The following is a 21,829-nucleotide window of genomic DNA, read 5'->3' as shown; positions in this document are numbered from 1 at the left end:
AAAAGTCATGTGATCCAATCACGTGACTGGTTCGACACAAATTTAACACAACAAGACATAAGAGACAAAATGACACAACATGACATGTTAAAGTTAAATACCACTAGAGCACTACACATTCAAGTTGATGTGTAGTTAAGACAATACCAATGTACAAAGCATCACTAGCATAACATTAGCACAGCCATGCTTAGGACAAAGAAACAGTCAAAAAAACCTATGTAGTTCCTTGTGAGTGGCAGATCCCTCACATACACCTCAGTGGAACAGCAGGAAACAATGAGTATGTTACATTTCAGTAAACTAAGTACATATCAGGTTTTTCTCATAAAAACACAGAAAAGTCCTGTTCCTCATTCAGTCCAGGAAAGTTCACTGCCTCTAAGGTGTCAATCCAAAAGGATTCTCTCTGGGCCAATGTTCTCAGTCTATCCCCACCCCTGATGCATTCATGAAGGTGGTTGACTTGTTGATGTGTGGGCAGTGAGGCTCCTTGGGCTCCTTGAGTCCTTGTCAGAAAAGATTACACTATTCTCTGTCATATAAAAATACAAACAAACAACAAGCAAACCAAACAAGCAAACAAACTTCATTGCCATGTCTGAAGCCAACTCCCCTCTGTCTTTCGGCCTGGTATAGTGAAGTGTAAGCTGGAGGCCGGTGTGGTGGAGGTCAGTGGCGGAGGTCTCCCTGACGAGTACTCCACAATTCAGTTTCACTTCCACTGGGGACGGGAGGACCTCGAGCACTTTCCTGGGTCGGAGCACTCCATCGATGGCCACAGATACCCCATGGAGGTCAGAGAGGAGGCTTACATTTCAATTATTATAGTGTGTGTGTGCGAGTGTTTGAGGCAAAAGAGGTATGCTAAATATTGGCGTATTTGACTTTCTGTTCTTTGACCTTTCATGCGCATGCATGTATTTGTGTCTTCTCAGATGCATATTGTCAGTCTGAAGAAAGGCTATAACGCAGCTCAGGCCAAAGCAGATCCGGAGGGCCTATCAGTGCTGGGATTCTTTATTGATGTAAGTTGTAGTAACCAGTACCACGTGGGGTCAGTGTTGCTAAAATATGCTTAAATTGCTTGTAGACAAAGTAGGTGAAATTTACACAGCATAGCATCAATAAGCCGACTACATCCATTGCACTATGACTTGCGTGCCATTGTTGACAAGACAACAGCAGCAAATTAAATAGGTGAAACATGGTACTGATGAATTCTCTGTCACTAAGGGCAATGAATGAAATTCTTAGCCTATTTTGTGGTGGAAAAATGCAATGCTCAACTGTTTTGAAATATTTCATCTTATTCTGTACATAGAAAGAGAGCAGATGGGGATGACTCTATAACATTTTTTTCTTCATTGTGCAGGCCCCATTGAGGGTACAATCCCAGGGCCCATAACTATGAGATTTACTCTGACCACAGGTGATGGAAGGGGATGCAACAGGCATGCCTGAAGTCTGGAAGAATTTCTCCGACTTTGTGTCAGAAATACCAAACAAGAGTGAGCCATGGGCTTATGATATTGCTTTAATCTGTTGTTCAATCATCAACATAAAAACATTAATTTCTTATGACCTAGTACGATAGTCATGTAATCTTGGTTGGTGAATGGTCTCCTATTTCCCATTTAGGTGATAACACAAGTCGCTCCGCATTGAACATCTCCATTCATGACTTACTGCTGGACGTCGACCTGACCAAGTACTAACGTTACAAAGGCTCACTGACCACGCCTGGATGTGATGAGGCTGTGGTTTGGACTGTTTTTCAACAGCCAATCCGCATCAGTGAAGATCTGGTAAGTCACACTTCGGGGTAGGGGGTGGGGGGCATATGTTAAGCATATGCTAGATTTTACAATTGATCTCCCAAGTTACAATTGATATGGTACAATTTTATAATTGATCTCCCAAGTTACAGGTTCACATTTGTGAAGTGTATTTATGATTTTCTCTCTTGCTATATTGCTATACTTTTGAACATCAAAGCCCTGTATTTGTTCTTAACAATACACAAATTCGTGAGTAGCCAAAACCAATATCTTAGGCAAGCCATGCAGACAGTGTTTACATAGTGAGGCCTACCTGTTTCGGTTGGTAAGCAGTCAAAATGATAACAACGGTTGTATGCACCAATTATATCACAACGTTGATAAATGTTTCTTTTACCAAATGAGTAAGCATGAATATTCCAAAGGAACTATCTATTTCATTAAGTCAGCTGGAGATATGATATCAGCGGCTGTATGCACAAAGTATGTCCTATCGTTGATAAATGTTTATTTTTCCAAGTGAGTAAACAAGAATTTGCAGTTCCACCCCTACCGTGCATGAAAAGACTGACAATATGCCCCCCCTCCACTGCGGTGTTCAGCTAAGGTAAACTCTTAACTCTTCCAATCTAGTGTTTCATCAGCGCAGTGCTATCTATGCAACACATTGTTTTATCACATGCCACTGCCTGTGGTGTAGCGAGATTTCTAATCTGGATGTGAGGGAGTTTCTTGTTTTACAGGAATTTCAACTGTCATGTAGAAATTCACATAAAGCGACAGGTGGCTTACTTTACTTTAGTTAAACTCAACCACCCATCAGTTAAATGGAAATTCATCACCAGGTCTACATACCATTGAGCCATTTCCTGAATCAGACTTTCTCAGTAGATGTAACAAAATTGCTTGTCTCGTGTATACTCTAGAGTGAGGCCAGGATTTTGTGACGGCAAAATTGTGTTGTTTTTTTTCTGGTTCTTGTTCTTACTGTCTTAATTCAAATTAAATTCTTAAACCACCAACTTACAAAGGTATTTGGTTATATTGTAAAAAAAAAAAAAAAAAACATAGTCATTGTCTTTGCTTCCTCCTTGTAACTATAATTTTCCACATCTCTGTAGAGAAGAGATACTGCAGACAAGTACAGACATTCATCACATTCACATTCACATTAATTTGGGGATAAAACCATTCGGAAGAGTTTGTGGTAGTTTCATTGAGAGAAGTTAATGATACAGATACAGACTCGCATACAGATATGGCTCAAAGCTTTTTAACTTTAAACAAAATTAAAACAGAAACTCCTCACTCTCTCTTTCCCTCTCTCTCTCTCTGTAAACCCCACCCCACCCCACCTCACTCCCTCAGATCCTAAGATTCGCACAGCAGACAGGAGATTCTGACTTGTATCGCCCCCAGCAGTCACTCCATGAACGCAATGTTTATGCTTCAGCAACCCTGGGTGCCGCAATTTCAGCTGAATCTGGTATGACTTCATTCCCTTTGCTGACCCTTAGCTGCCTCCCTCTCCCCCTGTGTGTGTGAGTGAAAACACCCTCTGGTGTTCCTGCACGCTCAATGGTGTTTCAAGCCCCCAACGTCGTCTTCCAGGCAGCGGTGCCACCGTCGACTTAAAATCCTAACCCTAATCTTAACCCATGCCTAACCCTAGCGCTGAAGACAACGTTGGGGGCTTAAAACACCATGAAACTTCCTGCTCAGTCCTGGGCCTGCAAATGGGAAACAAACTGACTCAGAAAAAACTGTGCACTATTCCAAACATCAACAAGACTGTTAATTTGTCTTGAATGACTAGACATTGTGAATAGCAAATTAGCACAGCTGTTGCTGTCATCCAAAAAACTCTTTGAAAACTCTGTTTGGGTGTTTGTGTGTGGACAGGGGAAAACAGAATTTTTGGATTGTGACATCAATGGCTGTTTTAGGGTAGCCATATGGATGGAAATATTTCACCAATATGAAGGAGGAAAAATCCAGTTTTAAAAAATAGCCGACTTTGTGTGGACATAGTGCTGAACAAATCGGAATATATTTAAAATGTTAAGTGTTCCTCCTGTGTAGCCTGCTGATCAGCTGGAGATATCTTACCCATACAAACCCTCTGGATGTGGAGGTGGGACTGGCCTCTCTTATACCACAGTGTGCATGATACACATGTACATGATATAGAATAGGCACCCATGCTCAGTTGCAGGGGGTCGGATCTCACTCATACTTACTTTCATAGATTCTAGTCAGTGTTTATTTTCTAGTTTTCTCTTAGTTTCCTGGTCATCTTGCTTTTTTCCCAGTGCTTAAGCTTGGCTTCCACACTAATTGTATTGTGACGTTGTCTTTGTAATAATCATCCATGAGTGATTCATCACAAATATCTTTTGTTTCACACCTGTGTCAAATATTCCATTTCAGGCCATAAATGGTGTCATCAGCTTCCACACTAATTGTATTGGGACGTTGTCTTTGTAATAATCATCCATGAGTAATTTATTAATCACAATAGTAGTAGTTATTATCATGAACAAACTGTCAAAAATAAACCCTGCCCCCCTGAAACGTCATAAACACGACATAACCACACCTCCTTTTTATGCAAATTAGCCATGTGGTTGTCACCACGTGTTGTTTGTTATTGTTATTGTTTTGTGAGTCATGTGACAGTCATGTGACTGGTGTCAAACCCCTGGGCAGCCATATTGGATGTAAAGTCATGTGACAGTCATGTGTCTGTTGTCAAACAATGCCACGCCCCCCCTTGGCATCCATATTGGATGTAGTGTCATGTGACAGTCATGTGACTGATGTCAAACCCCTGGGCGGCCATTTTGGCCGCCAAACCCCCATGTGTGTTTTGTGGATAATGGGGGATCAGATACTTTGTAAGAGTTGTATATGTTTAGTGGTAAATGGGGATAGATATAAAGTGTGTTGCTAGCCCAGAGGAAAGAAAATGTTAAAATGAGAGCTCCTCTCTTTCTCAGTTGTTTCTCCTAGACAATAATGAGATCACAGTGATATAAAAAATTAGATTATTGCTTTTTTGTCTCCGCTTCTCAGGTTTGTCTCTGGAGCAAAAAGAGTTAAGTTATCTCAGTGTAGACTCCCTTTAATATACAAATGAGATCTCATCAATATTTTAAATAATGCTCAGTGTTGTCTAATTTATACATCTCATATTTTACTCAGGCTGATCCACCAGAGAGCTCTCTCTGTAAACTCATGCAATTCTCATTTCAGATCATTTTGGTAAATCTCAGATTAGGCTCCATCAGATCCAAGAGATCTCTTCACAAGCTTGAACCGTTCTCATTCTAGTCATCTCAGTTTAGTCCTTTTTGATTTACAAAAGAGATCTCAGAAAAGGCTTATACAATACTCAGACTTGCTCAATTTATATATCTCATATTTTACTCAGGCTTATCCATCAGAGAGCTCTCTAAGTGAACTAATGTAATGCTCATCCAGAACTATTTGTTTTATAAATTAGTCTGATCTGTAAGAGCTTAGCTGTTGTACAACAATTCTCAAATGATTTTCATTGGCTTATTTGTTTTAATTGCACATATTTTCAAGTTCACATTTGCAAACAGTAGGCCTAACCATGTGATGTGACCACCACACATGACGATGCTCTGATAGACCTCTGAAGTTAAGCCTACAAAAAAAGCTACCATCTATGCCCATACAAGGAGATCACCTGTTAAATTCTCGCTTGGGGAGGCGGCCGAAATCGGAGACGCAGACGTTTTCCTCAACACACTTTTGTCTTCAACCTTCGAGTAGATATTATAATCAATGGTACGTGAAGGCGGCACAATTTGATTTTTGCTACCCCAGAGCTAACTTGCGACTTGTTAGCAAGTTAGAGAAATCAAGTTAGACTCCAGAGGTCTATGATGGTCGGACGTGACAAACTTCGGCGTGCAGAAGACTCCTACCAGAAAATGCAGTCTAGATTTGGCCCAGTGAAACCAAGTGAAGCGGTGTGTGGGTATGAAGGATTGTGCAGAACTTGCCACCACGAAAACTCAGAGAAGGTACATTAACATTTTGGTAATTTGCTAACGTTCTTGCATATTTTTTAGACTCAATATATCATTGAACAACCTGATGAAGCAGCACAGAAAGTTAGCTAGCTAGTTAATGTTAGCTACTTGTAAGTTACATCACTGGCTGTGCAGCTTGTATATAAAGCTAACGTTAGACAATTTAACGTTGCTAGCTTACTTTGCCTTATACAGCTTTTAGTCTGTATGTTTTGAATGGTGTTAAGCCATGCTGTAGCCAAAATGCACGGAATTTTAAAATGTCTTTGGGATGTCAGTCAAGATGACGAAGCTAACGTTATTGCCACTGGTTTAAACTGGTTCCAGCTCAATTCCACTGAAAAGAGGCCGGCAGCTCTGGAAGACTACGGCTAGACCATCAGATCAAATTGCTGAACAAACAGCGTACCAAAATGGTAAGTATATTTTTCCCCACAATATGTTCTCACTTTTGTTTAACCTGCTATAAATTACAGCATATTGTAACAGGAGTGAAAGGGCATTCTTGTAACCCAGGTAAACTAGGAAGTAGCATTGTTGCGGTCAAGGGATCGTGAAATAGGCAAGTCAGCATCTGCAGTCATGAATAACTTACCAGTCAACAATTCTTTTGCAATTAATAGAATCTGTAGCATGCAAATCAAACCAGCTATTAGCCTAATATAAAACCAGGATATATCTAGGTATGGTGAAGGGTATGTGATGTGGGGTTATCTATCTATCTTTTAATTACAAAAGCCAAGGGAACTTTATCAGGATGCATAGTATCCTGAGTCCATTCAATAACTGGCCTTTAAAAATAAAAATCTGCCTGCCTCTATGGGATTTTAACATAGGGGTTCCTTACTTATGCCCCTGTATTTTAAGGAATAACGTTTATTAATTTCTGATACCTGGTTCATTCACAAAGAATATTGGTGTGTTTAAAGGTTGGATTTTTTTTAATTGAGGCATTAAGATCAATTTCCAACAGATGATTTATTGTATTCCTCTGGTTGTCTTAACTTATGCACAGTTGATGGTTTTATAAAGACACCCCTACACCAATAAATAGTTCATGTAGACTGTCACACAATGGTAAGTGGAACATTGGCCACAGCTTGTAACAACTTCATTTTTTACCATTCTTTGCGTAGGGATGTGTACACAAGGATGTGTAACCTTGTGTAACTTTGTGTAACTTGGGAATTACAACAGAAAGGAACACGTTTCAGCTAATCAAAATCAATGACTGAAAGTGTCAGTTTCAGAGCTATTATTACCACACTGATAGATTGATTTTGCTTTTTATTTGCAGCCTACGTTATGCACTGTGGAACGCTCTCATGGATGGACAGCTGTGGAATCATAAAAGGTCAAGAAGGCTTTTTATTACGAGGGCTGGAGGTTCCAAAACATCCATGAAGCTGGGGTAATTTTCTCTTATTTTAAATTATTTCCAATTGTGGTGAGCATTATTGGTGGGCTTTTTATAAAGGGTAGGCCTCTATTGCACTAAAATTATTCAACCTTTATACAGTTAACATCAAACTGTGTAGCTCTGAAAGCTACAAAATCACATTGTCATAGAAATGATAGAGGCGAAATTTCCACTAGGTTTTATGAAGATATTTTACAGATGGGCTGAACATACATCAAAAGTAAAAAAAAATGACATGGCCAAAATGATTAACTCACCAACAATATTTGTTGTATGGTGTATACCAGGGATCACCAAATGGTGGACCGCGATCCGAAGTCCGACCGTGGACGTGATCCTATCCGGACCCAGACCATAATAGCCTAATTTAGATTTTCACGTAAGATTTCAAAGCTGCGCTAAATGTTTCGTTGGTTAGGATAACAGCATTTACTTCAGGAGCTTCAGGAACCATCATTTCGCTTGCTGCTACTCAGCCAGTGAAATCTGTGAATTCTGAGTCAGTGAGTAAAGTAGCCTACTATGGGGAAGAGACTGATAGCCTGAAACGGCGAGGGAGGAGAGGCGGGGAGAAACAATCAGATGGATATCTAAGTTAACGATAAGTAAGTTATTTTCAAATCATCGATTGCTCAAAGAGGAGGAAGCTAGACACAGAACAGAGCTTTATATAACGATAACGGGGGCAATACCACGCAAAACTGTCACGTCCGTGAACGCCAACTAGGCTAAATATGAATGTGACAGTTTTGCACAGAATTGCCCTGGACCTCTTCTATTCTGAGACAGGCGATTTTTAAAAGCGCCAATTTGAAGCACCTCTACTAGACAAAGCATATTGAGCAAGCATAGGGTAGGCTAGGCCCATTCAACAGTGAACTGAGACCACAGAATATTTTACGATTTAAGAAGGCAATATGATTGATCCACCACAATCTAGTTAAGCCGACATGCATTCACTGCCCAACAACGTGATGTTCCTGGGTTTCCAGGATTTGGTCAACATAAAAAAACAAAAAAATAAATTAAACTTGTTGATTAATGGGTTCAAGGAACCAGCCTTGTCTCAGCTCAAATTTTATTTTAAGTTCACGTTAAGATCTTTAAAATAGCCAAGGCTACTCAGTTTTTCTCCCCAATCACTCTTATCTTGCCTTATTTCTCCTCATTTCGAATGTTGCCTTTTAGGCTACTTATTTTATTTCACATTAAACATTAGGCCTAGGCCTACAATCTTCTTGAATTTCCCCTTGGGGATCAATAAAGTATCTATCTATCTATCTACAACTAGGCTCCATCCATCCATCCTAATATTATATATACACAGTGGCGATTCTAGACATTTTTAACAAGGGTGGCACTAGTGAGGCACTGATTCAAGGGTGGCATGAGGCAAAATATCCAGATAAACAGAAACAGGCTCAAGATGTGAAATTAGCACAAATACATTAGGGAAACCAGATGCAAACACCATACTCATAAATTGAAGGACAAAAAAAACACAAATACCTTTTACCTCACATAAAATGTCTTTGTACTTGAATAAAATGTAATACAAACATATTAAAGTTAATTATGTAAGTTGTCTGTTACTGGGCTATGCTGTTCTAAAAAAAATTCCATCATGGGGACATTAAAATATAATCAATTTTATTATATTACTGTAAATGAAGATATACAAAATATACTCATCCAAGACATTTCCCCCACTCTATGGCCATCTATTTTTGTAGCTGTTACAATAATTTGACCTGCTTTTTTGTCTATTTGTTTATTTTCTCAAGAAACTTGAGGTTGGTATGAAGGAGTGTATTGTGTATGTGAGCAATTTCATCTTCCTGAATCTCAATATTATGATCACAACAAGTCTGGGCAAATTATTAATTAAATTTTCACGTGGGGTAACTTGTTGCAGGGCAACCATAACCGGTTCCATGTCTTCCGATTAGATGATTAATCATCAGTTTCTTGAGAACTTTAAAGTTCTCAAGAAACTTGAGGTTGGTATGAAGGAGTGTATTGTGGATGTGTGCAAACATTGTGCACGTTGCACATGGTGCAACTTCTTGCAGGGCAACCACATAACCGGTTCCATGTGTTTGAATTGGATGACTAAAGTTCTCAAGAAACTTATCTACCTGAATCTCAATATTCTGATCACAACAACTCTGGGCAAATCACCAAAAGTAGGTTATTGGTTTTACCAAAATAATTTGGCACTATTTTTAAACTACAAACCTATAAAGTTTTTTGATACAAAATATGATGCCATTTTTTTCCAACTAAATAAAATAAAAATGACCACATACTATTTTGTATTTTACATACATGTATCAGACATACTGCCTATCCCTGGCTGTTGGCTGCAGCAACTCAAGCTAGGTAGTACTGATTGTTTTGTGTTTGTTTTGTGTTTATGTTAGTTTTGATCCAATTTGACAGCTTTGCTATGTTGCCCACCCAAAATTTCTACCAGCCCACCCAAATATAGTAGCCTAGCCGAGATTAGAACCAGCCCTGCCCTGCATGGATACATATTTTACGATAATAATGGAGAAAATGTTAGCAAAACTTTAGGTTTTTGTTAACGGAATCTCCCGACCCTCATTCATCTATTTGCGCAACAGCCCACATTCTGCCTTCAATCCAGCGAGACAAGTGAAATAAATGTTTTTTTTTTTTAAAGCTGTCATCGTCATAGGCACGATATTAACGCTACCTCTGTTAAGCCTACACAAAGTTGCGTATTAAGGAGTATTTCCTGATCAAGGAAACCTTTCGTTCCGCAGTTCAATTGTGCCGCAGGCAAGTGTGTTTGCCACTTACATTTCTGACGTCTGACACTTCACACTGCTGCAAGTGCATCAAGAAAGGTCCCGCCTTTCACCATGTTAATGGGCAATCGTAGACTAGGATTTGGGGTGGCACCTGGGGTGGCCAATCAAATCTCAAGGGTGGCCTGTGCCACCCGAGCTACCTTTGGCTCGCCCTGTATATATATTATACATACATACATATACATAGTCTAAACATTATGATGCTCCGGACCTTTGCTTGAGGAAATTTTCCGTAACGACCCGCTGAAGATTAATTGAATACCCCTGGTGTATACTGTATTTTCTGTATTTTGTTTTTCTTCTTGACATTTGTCAGTGTCTCTTGAGTGATCAGAGCTAAATGTTTTGGGCTAATTTAGATGTAATATTGAGTCATTGTCTTTGATTTACCGGATTGACCCTAAAGCACTCCTTGTTTACAAATCACTTAAAGGACAAATCCGGTATGAATTGATCCATAGCTCTTGTTGGAAATCACTGTGTGATAGGAAAAGAAAATGTGGCACAGCCAATTCTGAGTTATGGACAGGGAAGTATAGCCCAGAGCCATTATAGAAGTACTTTTAGTATTCCTGACATAATGCAGGGTAGCCTGTGGGTCTTAAAAGTATTTAAACGGTCTTAAATGTCATGTTCCTTAATTAAGGTCTGAAAAAGTCTTAAATTCCGTTGCCAAAGTCTTAATTTTTTAAACGAAGGTCTTCAATTTTAATTATACTAGCCTGCAAGCAAGGTGAAATGGGGGGAAAAAATAGCCTGGCGGGCCATCCTATACCATTGAAATGTATAGTCTGGAATCGAGCCATTCACCTCGCTTAATCCAAGGGCGGGCAGAGAATTGTCTTTCAAACTGCCTAGGCATGCAATAGGCCAGCGCTACGACCATATCCATTATCCGGGTCGGCAAAGCGGCAAATACATCCTTCTTGAAGGAATGACTTAAGTGCATTGTGTTGCTCAACTTTCAAAGAAAAGCACAAGTCCAACTCCTCCAAAGTTGGGCCAACGCCCATTCAAACAACCGCTCTTAGTTTGCCATAGCCACCTTCCTTGTTGTTCACTGTGTGCTTGGGACTGTCGCCATCCTGTTAAGCCCGCCTTAAGACTCTCTAACAAAATAGAGCACTGTGATTGGATGGCGTCCACGGCCAGCCAATAGAAATCCCTATGGTTTGATACTAGGCGTACAGGCTGAGCAAATTAATTTGCCGCTAGGTGCGATCTAGATTTCTAGGCTAGGAAAAAACAACAACAATGTGAAAATTCAACAGGGGGTTGATTAACGTCAGAGATCGTCTAATTTAGTGTTGCACGGTGCACCGATACTACAAAAGTGTTGCAATAGCTATTAGCAGTTGTCACAATACCTAATTTTATTAGTATCAATACTTTTAAGAATGACCGTGTTCTTGTTTGTGTGCACAAGGCATGCTTCTAGTGCCTCCTCCCCAAGCCTGTGGCTGTGCGTCTTTTCTCCTCACACACATATGCGCGGCAATGTCGTGCCATAAACAGCGAGACATGGCTGCTAGTTTAGCTTAAGTGATTCTGTGGTAACACATAATAATAGGCTAATATCAAGTTGATTTGCTCACTTGCACCTCTCATAACCTACCTAGGCTATGAGATGTGCGTAGGGTCTACTATTGGGTTTAATGTCATTTAGAAATAGGCAGCGCAACCTTTGCAAACTTTTACATCTGGAGAGAGCTCCTTGCTAACTAATTCTGCTAGCTCAGGTCATGTATGTCATTCGTAATTAGTGCTAAAATCATTATTGAACATGATCCCTTCTATGAACTTGATAGTTTTTATTTACATTTATTTTATCTAATGACAGACAACAATGAATTGCATCCACATATCCTTATGCATTATGTGCAACTATTATGCACTAGCCTAAAAAAAACCGTGAGACTGAAGGCTACAGTAATTACTCAACGTATTTCTTAAAGTGACAAACACTCAATTACACCTAGGCCTACACACCACATTAAAATTTGCCTTGGTGTAATAGTTTAAAATAAATATTAAGTATTCAAATGACTAAATATGTTTAGCAATTAAGCAGATTAATAGTAATTATGCAGATTAAAAAATACTATACATTAACTGTACACTTTATATGAATTCAAAGGTATATGAAATAGAAACATATGAAATAAGCCATAATTTTCATTATTGTGTGTGGAAAGAGTCAAGCAGAATCTAGGATGCCCACTGGTGTGAATGATAACACTATATTCAATATTACTGATGATGTCAAGGTGGTCTGGGCCCCAAATCAAATACATTTTTTAAGAATTATCGAAGAAAGTATCGAAATCGCAATTATTGATGTGGTATCGGTATCGAAACAATAATTTTGGTATCATTGGCAACTACACTAGTCTAATTTCTTAGGATATCGCAAACAATACTTTGGGTTTTCGCGACCGGCAGCAATGAATCAACATAATCAGTCGAAAGGAGAGGACAGCACATCATGGGGAAGTGTTGTTTTAATTGTCATTATGGGTTTGATCTGGTGTTTTACAACCACATAATGGGTGTGATGTAGGTCTTAATTTTCATGTAAGTGGTCTTAAAAAAGTCTTATTTGGGGTGGTCAAACCTGGGAAACCCTGTAATGGAAAGAAGATACCGAAGGCTTTTTGCCATATTGAGTCAGCTTTACTTTCTTGTCTATAACTTGTCTAGGTTATGACACATTTTATTGTTCTTTGTCCTTTGGACAGTGCCTGGTGAGCTCGAACAACAAGGCTTTGAATCAGTTTACACCAGATTTGCCCTTCAATGAGACTGTGTGACATGTTCCAGCAATACTCATCACTTAAACCTCACTGATCACAGGAGAAATGTTCCTGTTGAAACCCACTATCAGAACTAAACAAGGCAACGCTGCATTTAGTTGTTATGCGTTCTGACTATAGAGCCAGCTCCCAGATGACAAAAAAAAATTGCCCAAATTACTTTTTTGACATCAGGACTCTGAACTAAACTATTTTCAGATGCCCATTTTTTTTTTTACACTGAATAGGCTTAGTCCAACCAAAACAAGGTTTTGCCTAGTGGTAAAATGGATAGGGGTTAATCCTAGTCTGACAATACAGTTTACTCACTAGATGAGGTGAGGGAATTCAACACACTTGTTTAAGCTTGACAAATATATCAATACAATCTGTTTTTCAATTGGGCAACATATAGCAAATGTGAGTGGTAGCTATCACATCCCCCATTCTGTGTTTAAGTGATTAATAAGGTGTGTCTGATCTTTGTGCTGTATCAAAATTCCCACAGTTATGAAAGCAGACGGTCAAACAAATGTCTTACTTTGTATTTTTGAGTGGCTCACAAACTAACAATGTTCTATTTTCTGCTCTTCTCTCCCTCCTCCCTTTGGTTGGTTCCACCACCAGGATAAAAGACGCAGATTGACCAGCCCACGCTTTCATCCACCATTGTACACAGTATGGCACGCTTTGGCACAAGTTCAGTTTGTTTATGTTATTGTTTATTAGTTCATTCCTCTATATTGTAGGATTTATAGATAGACTTAAATTGTCATTGTGCAGTTGGTCCGTACAATGGAATTTGCTTCTGCAGCTTTTAAAAATAATACTCACATACACACTCACACACACAAAAAAATAAAAAATAAGAATACACAATCTTTAAAAAGAACATATCAAGGCATTAACATGCTTCCATTGCTTGAAGTCCATTTTAAAGTGCAACTGTGCAAGCTCCCATTGCTTAAAGTCCATTTTTAAAGTACAACTGTTTTGCTTTGTTATATAAAATAAAAATTTGAAATGCTATGGAGTGCCCTATTTTTTGACCCTCAAACTGATATCTCAATTGTAACTCCTACTTCTCAACAGTTTCTCATTGCAATGTCTCCTCATTTGCTCTTATTTCTCCTAAGGAGAAACAAGTTGTAAATGAGACTACACTCAAACATATAAGAGATCTCCCGTATTTCTCCTGCTTCTCAAACTAATATCTCTTATGTGACTCCATCTGCTCTATTATTTCTCCTAAGGAGAAACAAGTTGTAAGTGAGACTACACTCAAACATATAAGAGATCTCCTGTACTTCTCCTGCTTCTCAAACTAATATCTCTTATGTGACTCCTACTTGTCTTATTGCTATGTGTCTCATCTTTTGCTTGTTTTATTTCTCAAAATTAGGAGAAATAATTGTGACAAAAGTAATACTTAAATGATCCTTAAAAGAGAATCACCATTTAGCCTCCTTAGCAACAGAAGGGATACAAATGAGAAGCAAAAGTTTCTTCTGGGAGCATAGCCGTTAACCTGTTTAGCATGTTGTTAGAGGTTCTGGTTGAAAAAATGTGTTAGCTATAAGTTACAAGTGCTAACCAGTAGGCCACGGCTTTGTCGGGCATGTCTCTGAGTGTGTTGTTTGAGCCCCTTTCATGTGGGGGGTCTGCCTACTACCCATTACACTAGTGCTGATAACATTGTAAAAGATCTGTTTATGAGTAGTGGCGTCTGTATGCAGACACCTGGTTATCTATAAACCCTTTTGTAGTGGGTGTGTTTTGCCCCGGCATGTCTCTAGGATTGAGATTATAAAAGCTGTGGGTGATGTATAGCTATCATTGTTAGCAGTGATTTTGAACAGAACTTACCATGGCTGACATGATTGAATCGGCAAAATCAAAGAGACGGATTACACTCACGCCTGTTAGCGCTAAGCTATCGAATCCTGAAATGACTTATGCAATCGCAAAGGAGGAGACCTGAAACTTTTGTTAATTTTCTGAGTAAACCTAATGATGGCGTGAAATACCAATGGTTGTTGAGCGATGGGCATAGGAGGCTATGTTTTGACAAGGAAGATCGCAGTGTGAAGCTATGCGGCTTTGACATCTCCGGATTTTGGCGTTTTCAGACGACATGGCGCACATTTCATTTTGTGATGCAGATTGGGTGATGTTTAGGGACTCTTGGAAGGATATTGTACAGCCTGCTATGGACAGTCGCTACACAGCATCATGGAATAGTCCAGCCTATATCAAGTCATATGATAGGGGTCTCAAACAATACACTCAGAGACATATCCTGACCCAACACCTCCTCTACAAAGTGAGGGGGTTCATAGACCCCCAATACATACATACATAATTAACCACTGTGTTTGTAATCAGTTAAGCAGTACGTCTCCGGCTAGCCTGTTGTTTGATGAGCCACATGTAAGGGGCTTCAAACAATAAACTCAGAGACATGTCTGGGCACAACACCGCCTCTACAAAGTGTGGGGGCTTCTTAGACCCCCAATACATACATACATAATTAACCACTGTGTTTGTAATCAGTTAAACAGTATGACTCCGGCTAGCCAACTATATGATAAGACACATGAAAGGGGCTTCAAACATCACACACAGTGACATGCCCGGGCCCAACACCTCCTCCAGGCATAGACCCATTTGGTCACACACACACGACCCCATGATTCTAGTTATAAAAATTACAGTACATGGGATTTGGCTGACACCTTTTTAACCAAAGCGCCTAGCGAAATGGTAACCAATTTAAACTTTTTTTTTTTTTTTTATTATTTTTTAATCCATATCTCTCAACATCTCTAGGACTTATCAAAAAATAAAAGTAAACTTCATACTACTCTCAGCCATTAATATAGTTGCTAGGAGTGGGGGTCGAACCCACGAGGACACAAACATCCATTTGATCTTAAGTCCAACGCCTTAACCACTCGGCCATCCTAGCAGCACATTTTGTATTTACACCCATTTACCACTAAACATATACAACTCTTACAAAGTTTATCTGATCCCCCATTATCCACAAAACACACATGTGGGTTTGGGGGCCAATATGGCCGCCCAGGGGTTTGACATCAGTTACATGACTGTCACATGACACTACATCCAATATGGATGCCAAGGGGGCGTGGCATTGTTTGACACCAGACACATGACTGTCACATGACTTTACATCCAATATGGCTGCCCAGGGGTTTGACACCAGTCACATGACTGTCACATGACTCACAAAACAATAACAATAACAAACAACACGTGGTGACAACCACATGGCTAATTTGCATAAAAAGGAGGCGTGGTTATTGCGTGATTTATGACGTTTCAGGGGGCGGGGCTTATTTTTGACAGTTTGTTCATGATAATAACTACTCACAATATACATGTGCTTCCCCCATCCTTGCCCCTCTTAGTGAATACAATAGAAAATCACACCTGAGGATAAGCCAAATGGTCCCTAGAGAGACTCTAATGAATTATAATCATTCAAGGACAAACAAAGGATACTTGCCTAGAACAAAGACACAAGAAATACACTAGACTATAATGCTTATTCACAATTCTTTCAACACACACACACACACACACACACACACTACTGTATGTTTGATTGTGGATGTACAGTATATGAATTTGCATTAAATGTACACATAAATAATTAGCATGATATAAATGTAATTCACACACACATGCAAACTTACAGTATGCCATCATGCTGGAACTATTTCATTCTCAAACATATGGCGGTTAAAAGTGTATATCTCTGTTTAGCCTCTATAGTAACGCTCTAAAACTAGCCTTTTTCACACCACTATCTGAATGTGTATTCATTACATTAAAATCTATTCAGAATTTTTTTTCCTCAATGTCATGATTGTTTTGATATGACCATGTTCTTTTTTATTTCTGTTATCATTACACCATTCTTTCTCTCTCTCTCTCTCACCTCCCCTCTCTAGTAAATGCTGTGCTAAAGGAAGGCATGGTTAGGGTAGGAGGAGGGGGTCTGCCTAACGTGTACGACACCCTACAGTTTCACTTCCACTGGGGGAACAGCTCAGCGCATGACATGGCTGGCCAGTTGCGTTCGCAGCGCTCCAATGTCTCCCACGACTTGGCTAGCTCCAACCACTCAGACAGCACAGAGTCTGATGGCAGTGATAGTTCGGACCAAGGCTCTGCTAGCAGTTCTGGGGGGTCAGAGCATGCACTAGACTCTGAGGTCTACCCAATGGAGGTCAGGGAGCACCACACTGGAATTTGGATCACTAGTTTTTAAACTATTTGCCATGTGTTCCTATTGCTGTCATTGTGCAATTTAGTTTTTGCCAATAATGTCTCTTCACCATGTATTTCTTTATGATCATGAATCAATATCATACATTACGTTTGTCAAACATTAAGCCCAAATGTCAGACCTCTCTTGCCTTCTCTGCCTGTTCCTATTAGATGCACATTGTGAGTAGGAATGAAAACCTATCAGCAGATGCCGCTCCAAGTGACGCAACAGGTTTCGCAGTGCTGGGCTTTTTCATTCAGGTACCATTCCAGAACCCTGGGGACAAGGTTCTGATTCTAAGAGACTCACAGACAGTCACATTAGTGGTATAGGAAGTGTTTACTCTTGTGTAGACCTCTCACCCCCTCAAGAATAGATAAAAGCATCACCTTTAAGGCCTTTTACTGGAAGGCTCTAAGAGAGATCGGTATATGAAAGATGGGTTTGACCATGGACAAGTCTGTCCCCTCCATGGTACGATAGGTCAGGATGCTTTGCTATTTGTAGGTCAGATCATATTCATGCTGGTTCCATTTTACTTTGAGCTACAGTGTACTGCCATAAGTTGAGTAATGTAATCAAGTATGTCTCTGTATGTGAAGTATCTAGAGTAATTATGTATTGCTGCTAGTAAACCTGACTGTCCGAGCGTACACTGGAATCATTATTGATCGTTATGATATGCGTAGTATGGTATTACACCTGATTACATTCAGTAAAAGTGCTCTGAACAATTATTTGGGTATCACTTAGTTCCCAAGTCTACCTAAGATAATGGAGAAATCTGTCAGGTCCTGCATTCCGTCATTTAATCATTCTGTCTCCTTGATCCAGAACAAAGGTGTGTGTCTGTGTGTGTGTGTTTGTGTGTGTGACTCTGTGTGTCTGTGCACAACCTTGTGCAATATCATTTAAGTGTCAAAATATAGCTACAAGCAAGAGGAAGCTTCTTTGAGAATTGAGATTCAAATATCGAAACTACCTGAGCAAGGCAAGCTTCTAATCCAGAGCCTCTGTATCTCAAGACAAGCGGGTTACCAAGTGAGCATACTACAGAGTGGACAATGTATTACTGACTGTATTACTGATGATGACTATGTAGAATAGTAGAAGCAATAGTAAAAGACTGGTTCTAATGCATCTCATCATACAAACAGTTGCTTTACTGTTGGCGTCTAATAGGAAGGAATAATGGGGAGAGGTCTGTGATGTAACAACAACAACAAACAAAAGTCATTGTAAGGCTTGCAAACTCATTGATGGATGACAGGGAATTGTGTAATGTTGACAGAATCGTTCTCAAAGTAAGACTTTTAGAAAGGTTGTTCCAACCAACCAAGAAGAAGGTAGAAAGAAAACTTGTACTTACAATGATGAAAGAGGAAACAAATCAAGCACTGCTTGATTTTTATACAATTATAAATTATGGCTAATATCTATATAATACATAAGAGAACCTTCCTCCTTGCAAACATACAGCAGGCTATATATCACAGATGAATAACACATATGTGTACTGTGGACCTACTCTAAAGTTGGCACTGATAATGAACCTGGATCAGTGTCCCTGTGCGTGCGATGAGTCTCAAGATGAAATCAATGTTGACTTGGTTTTTAACTGAACAAGTACATTTTGCTTGTAAATCATTCACAATAGTTAGCATTTGTATTTCAATTAAGCCAGTGATTTGCATACTCACTTGACATTTGTAAGTGGATGTTTAATAGTGTGAGGATAGTTTTGACAAAGATGTATTGTATTGACTTAAATTGCAACAGTAGGATCACTAGTTGTGTAAGCCCGGATGTGCTCACCTGGCTCAACATGTGAAACAACCTCGTATTTTTAGATATGTGTTGAAAACTGGTGAACCGATGACTGATCGCCATTGTATTTGTTAAGCCCTGCCATTTTTGAAGTCCTCAGACATGCATTTCCCTGTCTGATTAAGTGAGCTATTGTATAGTCAGTGTAGAGTGTGGGTGTTTGCAGGAGGAAAATAATGAACTGGTTAAACTATTGGAAAACACCTAGGCAGTGATGAGGGAAGTTTACTTTATGGATTAAATACCTTTGAATCATTAAGGTATGAGCTACACCAGGCGCGTAACTGAAGCGCTCCGTTTGCGTAGCGTCTGTTGCAACAATTAGCTGCCACTATAATCAATGGCAGTAGCTACACCAGACGTGATAGCGGCGCGTACGTTCGAAAAACATAGACCAGTCTTTTCAAATGGATTTTATGCGTCGCGAACGGAGCGCTTCAGCATGGCATTTTCTGGACAAATAAAGATCAAATTTCTGTTTAAACCCATTTAATGATTAGTTTCTCAGCTTCCCCACACTGCGTTAGGAATGTGTTTGAAGGAACAACCTCTCCTGATGTTACAGTGTGTGTTTGGGTGTGTATATCAGGGATGTGTAACCTTAGCATTGGGGTGTACTTATGTCTGTGTGTGTTTCTGTATTTGAGTTTCTGTGGATAGATAGATAGATAGATACAATCATTGATCTAGGGGAAATTCTTTCTGCATTTACATGAACACACACACACACACACACACACACACACACACATCACACAGTGAGAGTGAACATACACAAACCCGGAGCAGTGGACAGCTTCACTTGCTTGGAGGCCAAAATTATTCAAAATGGCACCACCTCTGTTGAAATGTATGCTCCTTGGTTTATAATTATGTATGACTATGTTGGCATGGATGGGTAATGTGTTCCTCATGAAGTGAGCCTGTGATTGTTCTCCCATGTCCCCACAGACAGCACCATTGAACTGCACCAGGACATATCTCTTAAGGCCCTCATTGGGGATGTGGATCTTACAAAGTACTACCGATACCAGGGTTTCACCACCACTCCCACTTGCAACGAGGCTGTAATATGGACCCATTCAAAGAGCCCATCAGAGTCAGTAAGAACCTGGTAAGGAGACCCCATTTTGTCTTGCTTTTCATGCTCTTCAACTTCATTTTTGGGATGATAGCTTTGGGCTGATAGTCTTGTAGCAGATAAACATTAAAGCACTTCCATTTTTAATATTAGCTCAGGAAAGCCTTATTTTGTAATCCACAGCTTTTAAAACCACTAGTGAGGCTTCTTAATTAGTTTTCGGTGTCCACCCAATGGAATCACTTCTGCTTCACCAGAAATTTGAATGACAAATTAGAGAGACGACACTCTTGGTGAGTTTCTCACCTTGTTGTTGCAGTCTTGGAATTTTTCTTTTATGCTATTGGGAAAAGCAGAGACCGTCCCTCGTAAACATCAAGTACAGATCAATGCAGATCAACGTCTTCAAGTGAATTAAAAAAAAACAAATGTCATCATCTGCCTAGTTATGATCAATCTTGTAATATCAGACTCCGTCAAGATTTTCCGAATAAAAAAGGAATGAATTGAAAACATTTCACATGGCCAGATCAGTCACACAGCCTCTTTATTGACGGGCTTCCCTCGTGCCACACACCACGCTGCCACGCGTCACACGCTCCCTCCTTCCTCATTCTCTGGCTCACTCTCTGCTCACATGTGGGGTGTCACGCTATCAGGTGACATGTCCTACTCCTACAGATAAGACATAACCTAGCTGTGACCCTGTTGGTGTTTTGTAACAGGATGTGGACATTGACATAGGGTAATTGCTTGCCAGAAAACTCCTTAGAATCAGTAATAATATATCTGGTGGCTGAAAAAAGACCTAACATAGAGATGTTTCGAATGGTTGGAATGGTTTTAAGGAGCAAGTAGTGCAGGTCTGTCAGGTTTACAGATTTGGACACTCCACACATGATCTTTCTTCCTTTATTCCACTTTCTTTTTGCTTTGTCTTTCTTACTGGGGTACAGGGTGTACTTTTGCCCCCCCACCCTGTCTCTAGCTACATGTGGGTATTGATCATACCTCTGATCTCACATGCTTACCAGCACTCGTTTGCGTCAACACGCAGGCAACACAGTATCGCCTCCATCAAATGAGTGACTCATTGTGATTTTACATACATTCTAAGATCAGTCAGGATTAGAAGACCTTTATGACTGACATTTTGAGTTCCAAGGGGGATTTACTACTGAGGGTACATTTGCAGACAAAGGAAGCACAGCTATGCATTAGCTTGAGACATTGTCCCTGCTGAGTGGGGTCACAGTCAAAGCTGTATTTTTTATTAGGTTCACCCTATAATTTGAAGAATGGCAGAGTGAGAGAGATTAGGCTGAGTGTCTGTGCAGAACAGGAAAGCACATGCACACACTTGTATTCACCAGCACATGTACACACATGTGTGTCCACCCGTACACACACACACACACACACACACACACACATGTGGGCAGACTGGGACACTCTTAATATTACCGGGTGATTTCAGGCTCCAACGGAGACGAGGGTGTTAATAGGAGTGTGACCCAATTTGGCCTGATTCCTATGGGGGAATCAGGCCAAATTGGGTCACACATACTATAGTGCACTGGTCATTTTCATTAAAAAAAGAGAAAATGCATAAAGCCCAGTCTATTCGCCTTATTCACCCCGAACGTCAGAACGCGCCTGATGTGTACACACTCAGCCCTTCTGGGAATTTAGTATAAGTAAGTATATACAAGTATATATACTCTTTT

At 39.8% G+C, this 21,829-nt stretch overlaps 1 protein-coding gene and 1 non-coding gene across 2 annotated transcripts; one reads left to right on the top strand and one right to left on the bottom strand.

Moving 5' to 3' along the window:
* Positions 1-279: 279 nt before the first annotated feature.
* LOC125287939 (carbonic anhydrase 4-like) lies at positions 280-20,092 on the top strand. Its single transcript, XM_048234026.1, is given in 9 exon segments — positions 280-283; positions 640-797; positions 939-1,028; positions 1,590-1,808; positions 3,150-3,267; positions 16,875-16,984; positions 17,030-17,152; positions 17,365-17,454; positions 19,973-20,092. Coding segments are annotated over 9 exon segments (1,032 nt in total).
* Positions 15,778-15,862, bottom strand: trnal-uaa. The gene has a single exon. It is a non-coding gene; the product is annotated as a tRNA-Leu (tRNA).
* Positions 20,093-21,829: the final 1,737 nt, after the last annotated feature.

The sequence above is a fragment of the Alosa alosa genome, chromosome 22, assembly GCF_017589495.1.
Source record: "Alosa alosa isolate M-15738 ecotype Scorff River chromosome 22, AALO_Geno_1.1, whole genome shotgun sequence".
NCBI lineage: Eukaryota > Metazoa > Chordata > Actinopteri > Clupeiformes > Clupeidae > Alosa > Alosa alosa.
This window is presented reverse-complemented; position numbering and strand designations above follow the sequence as displayed.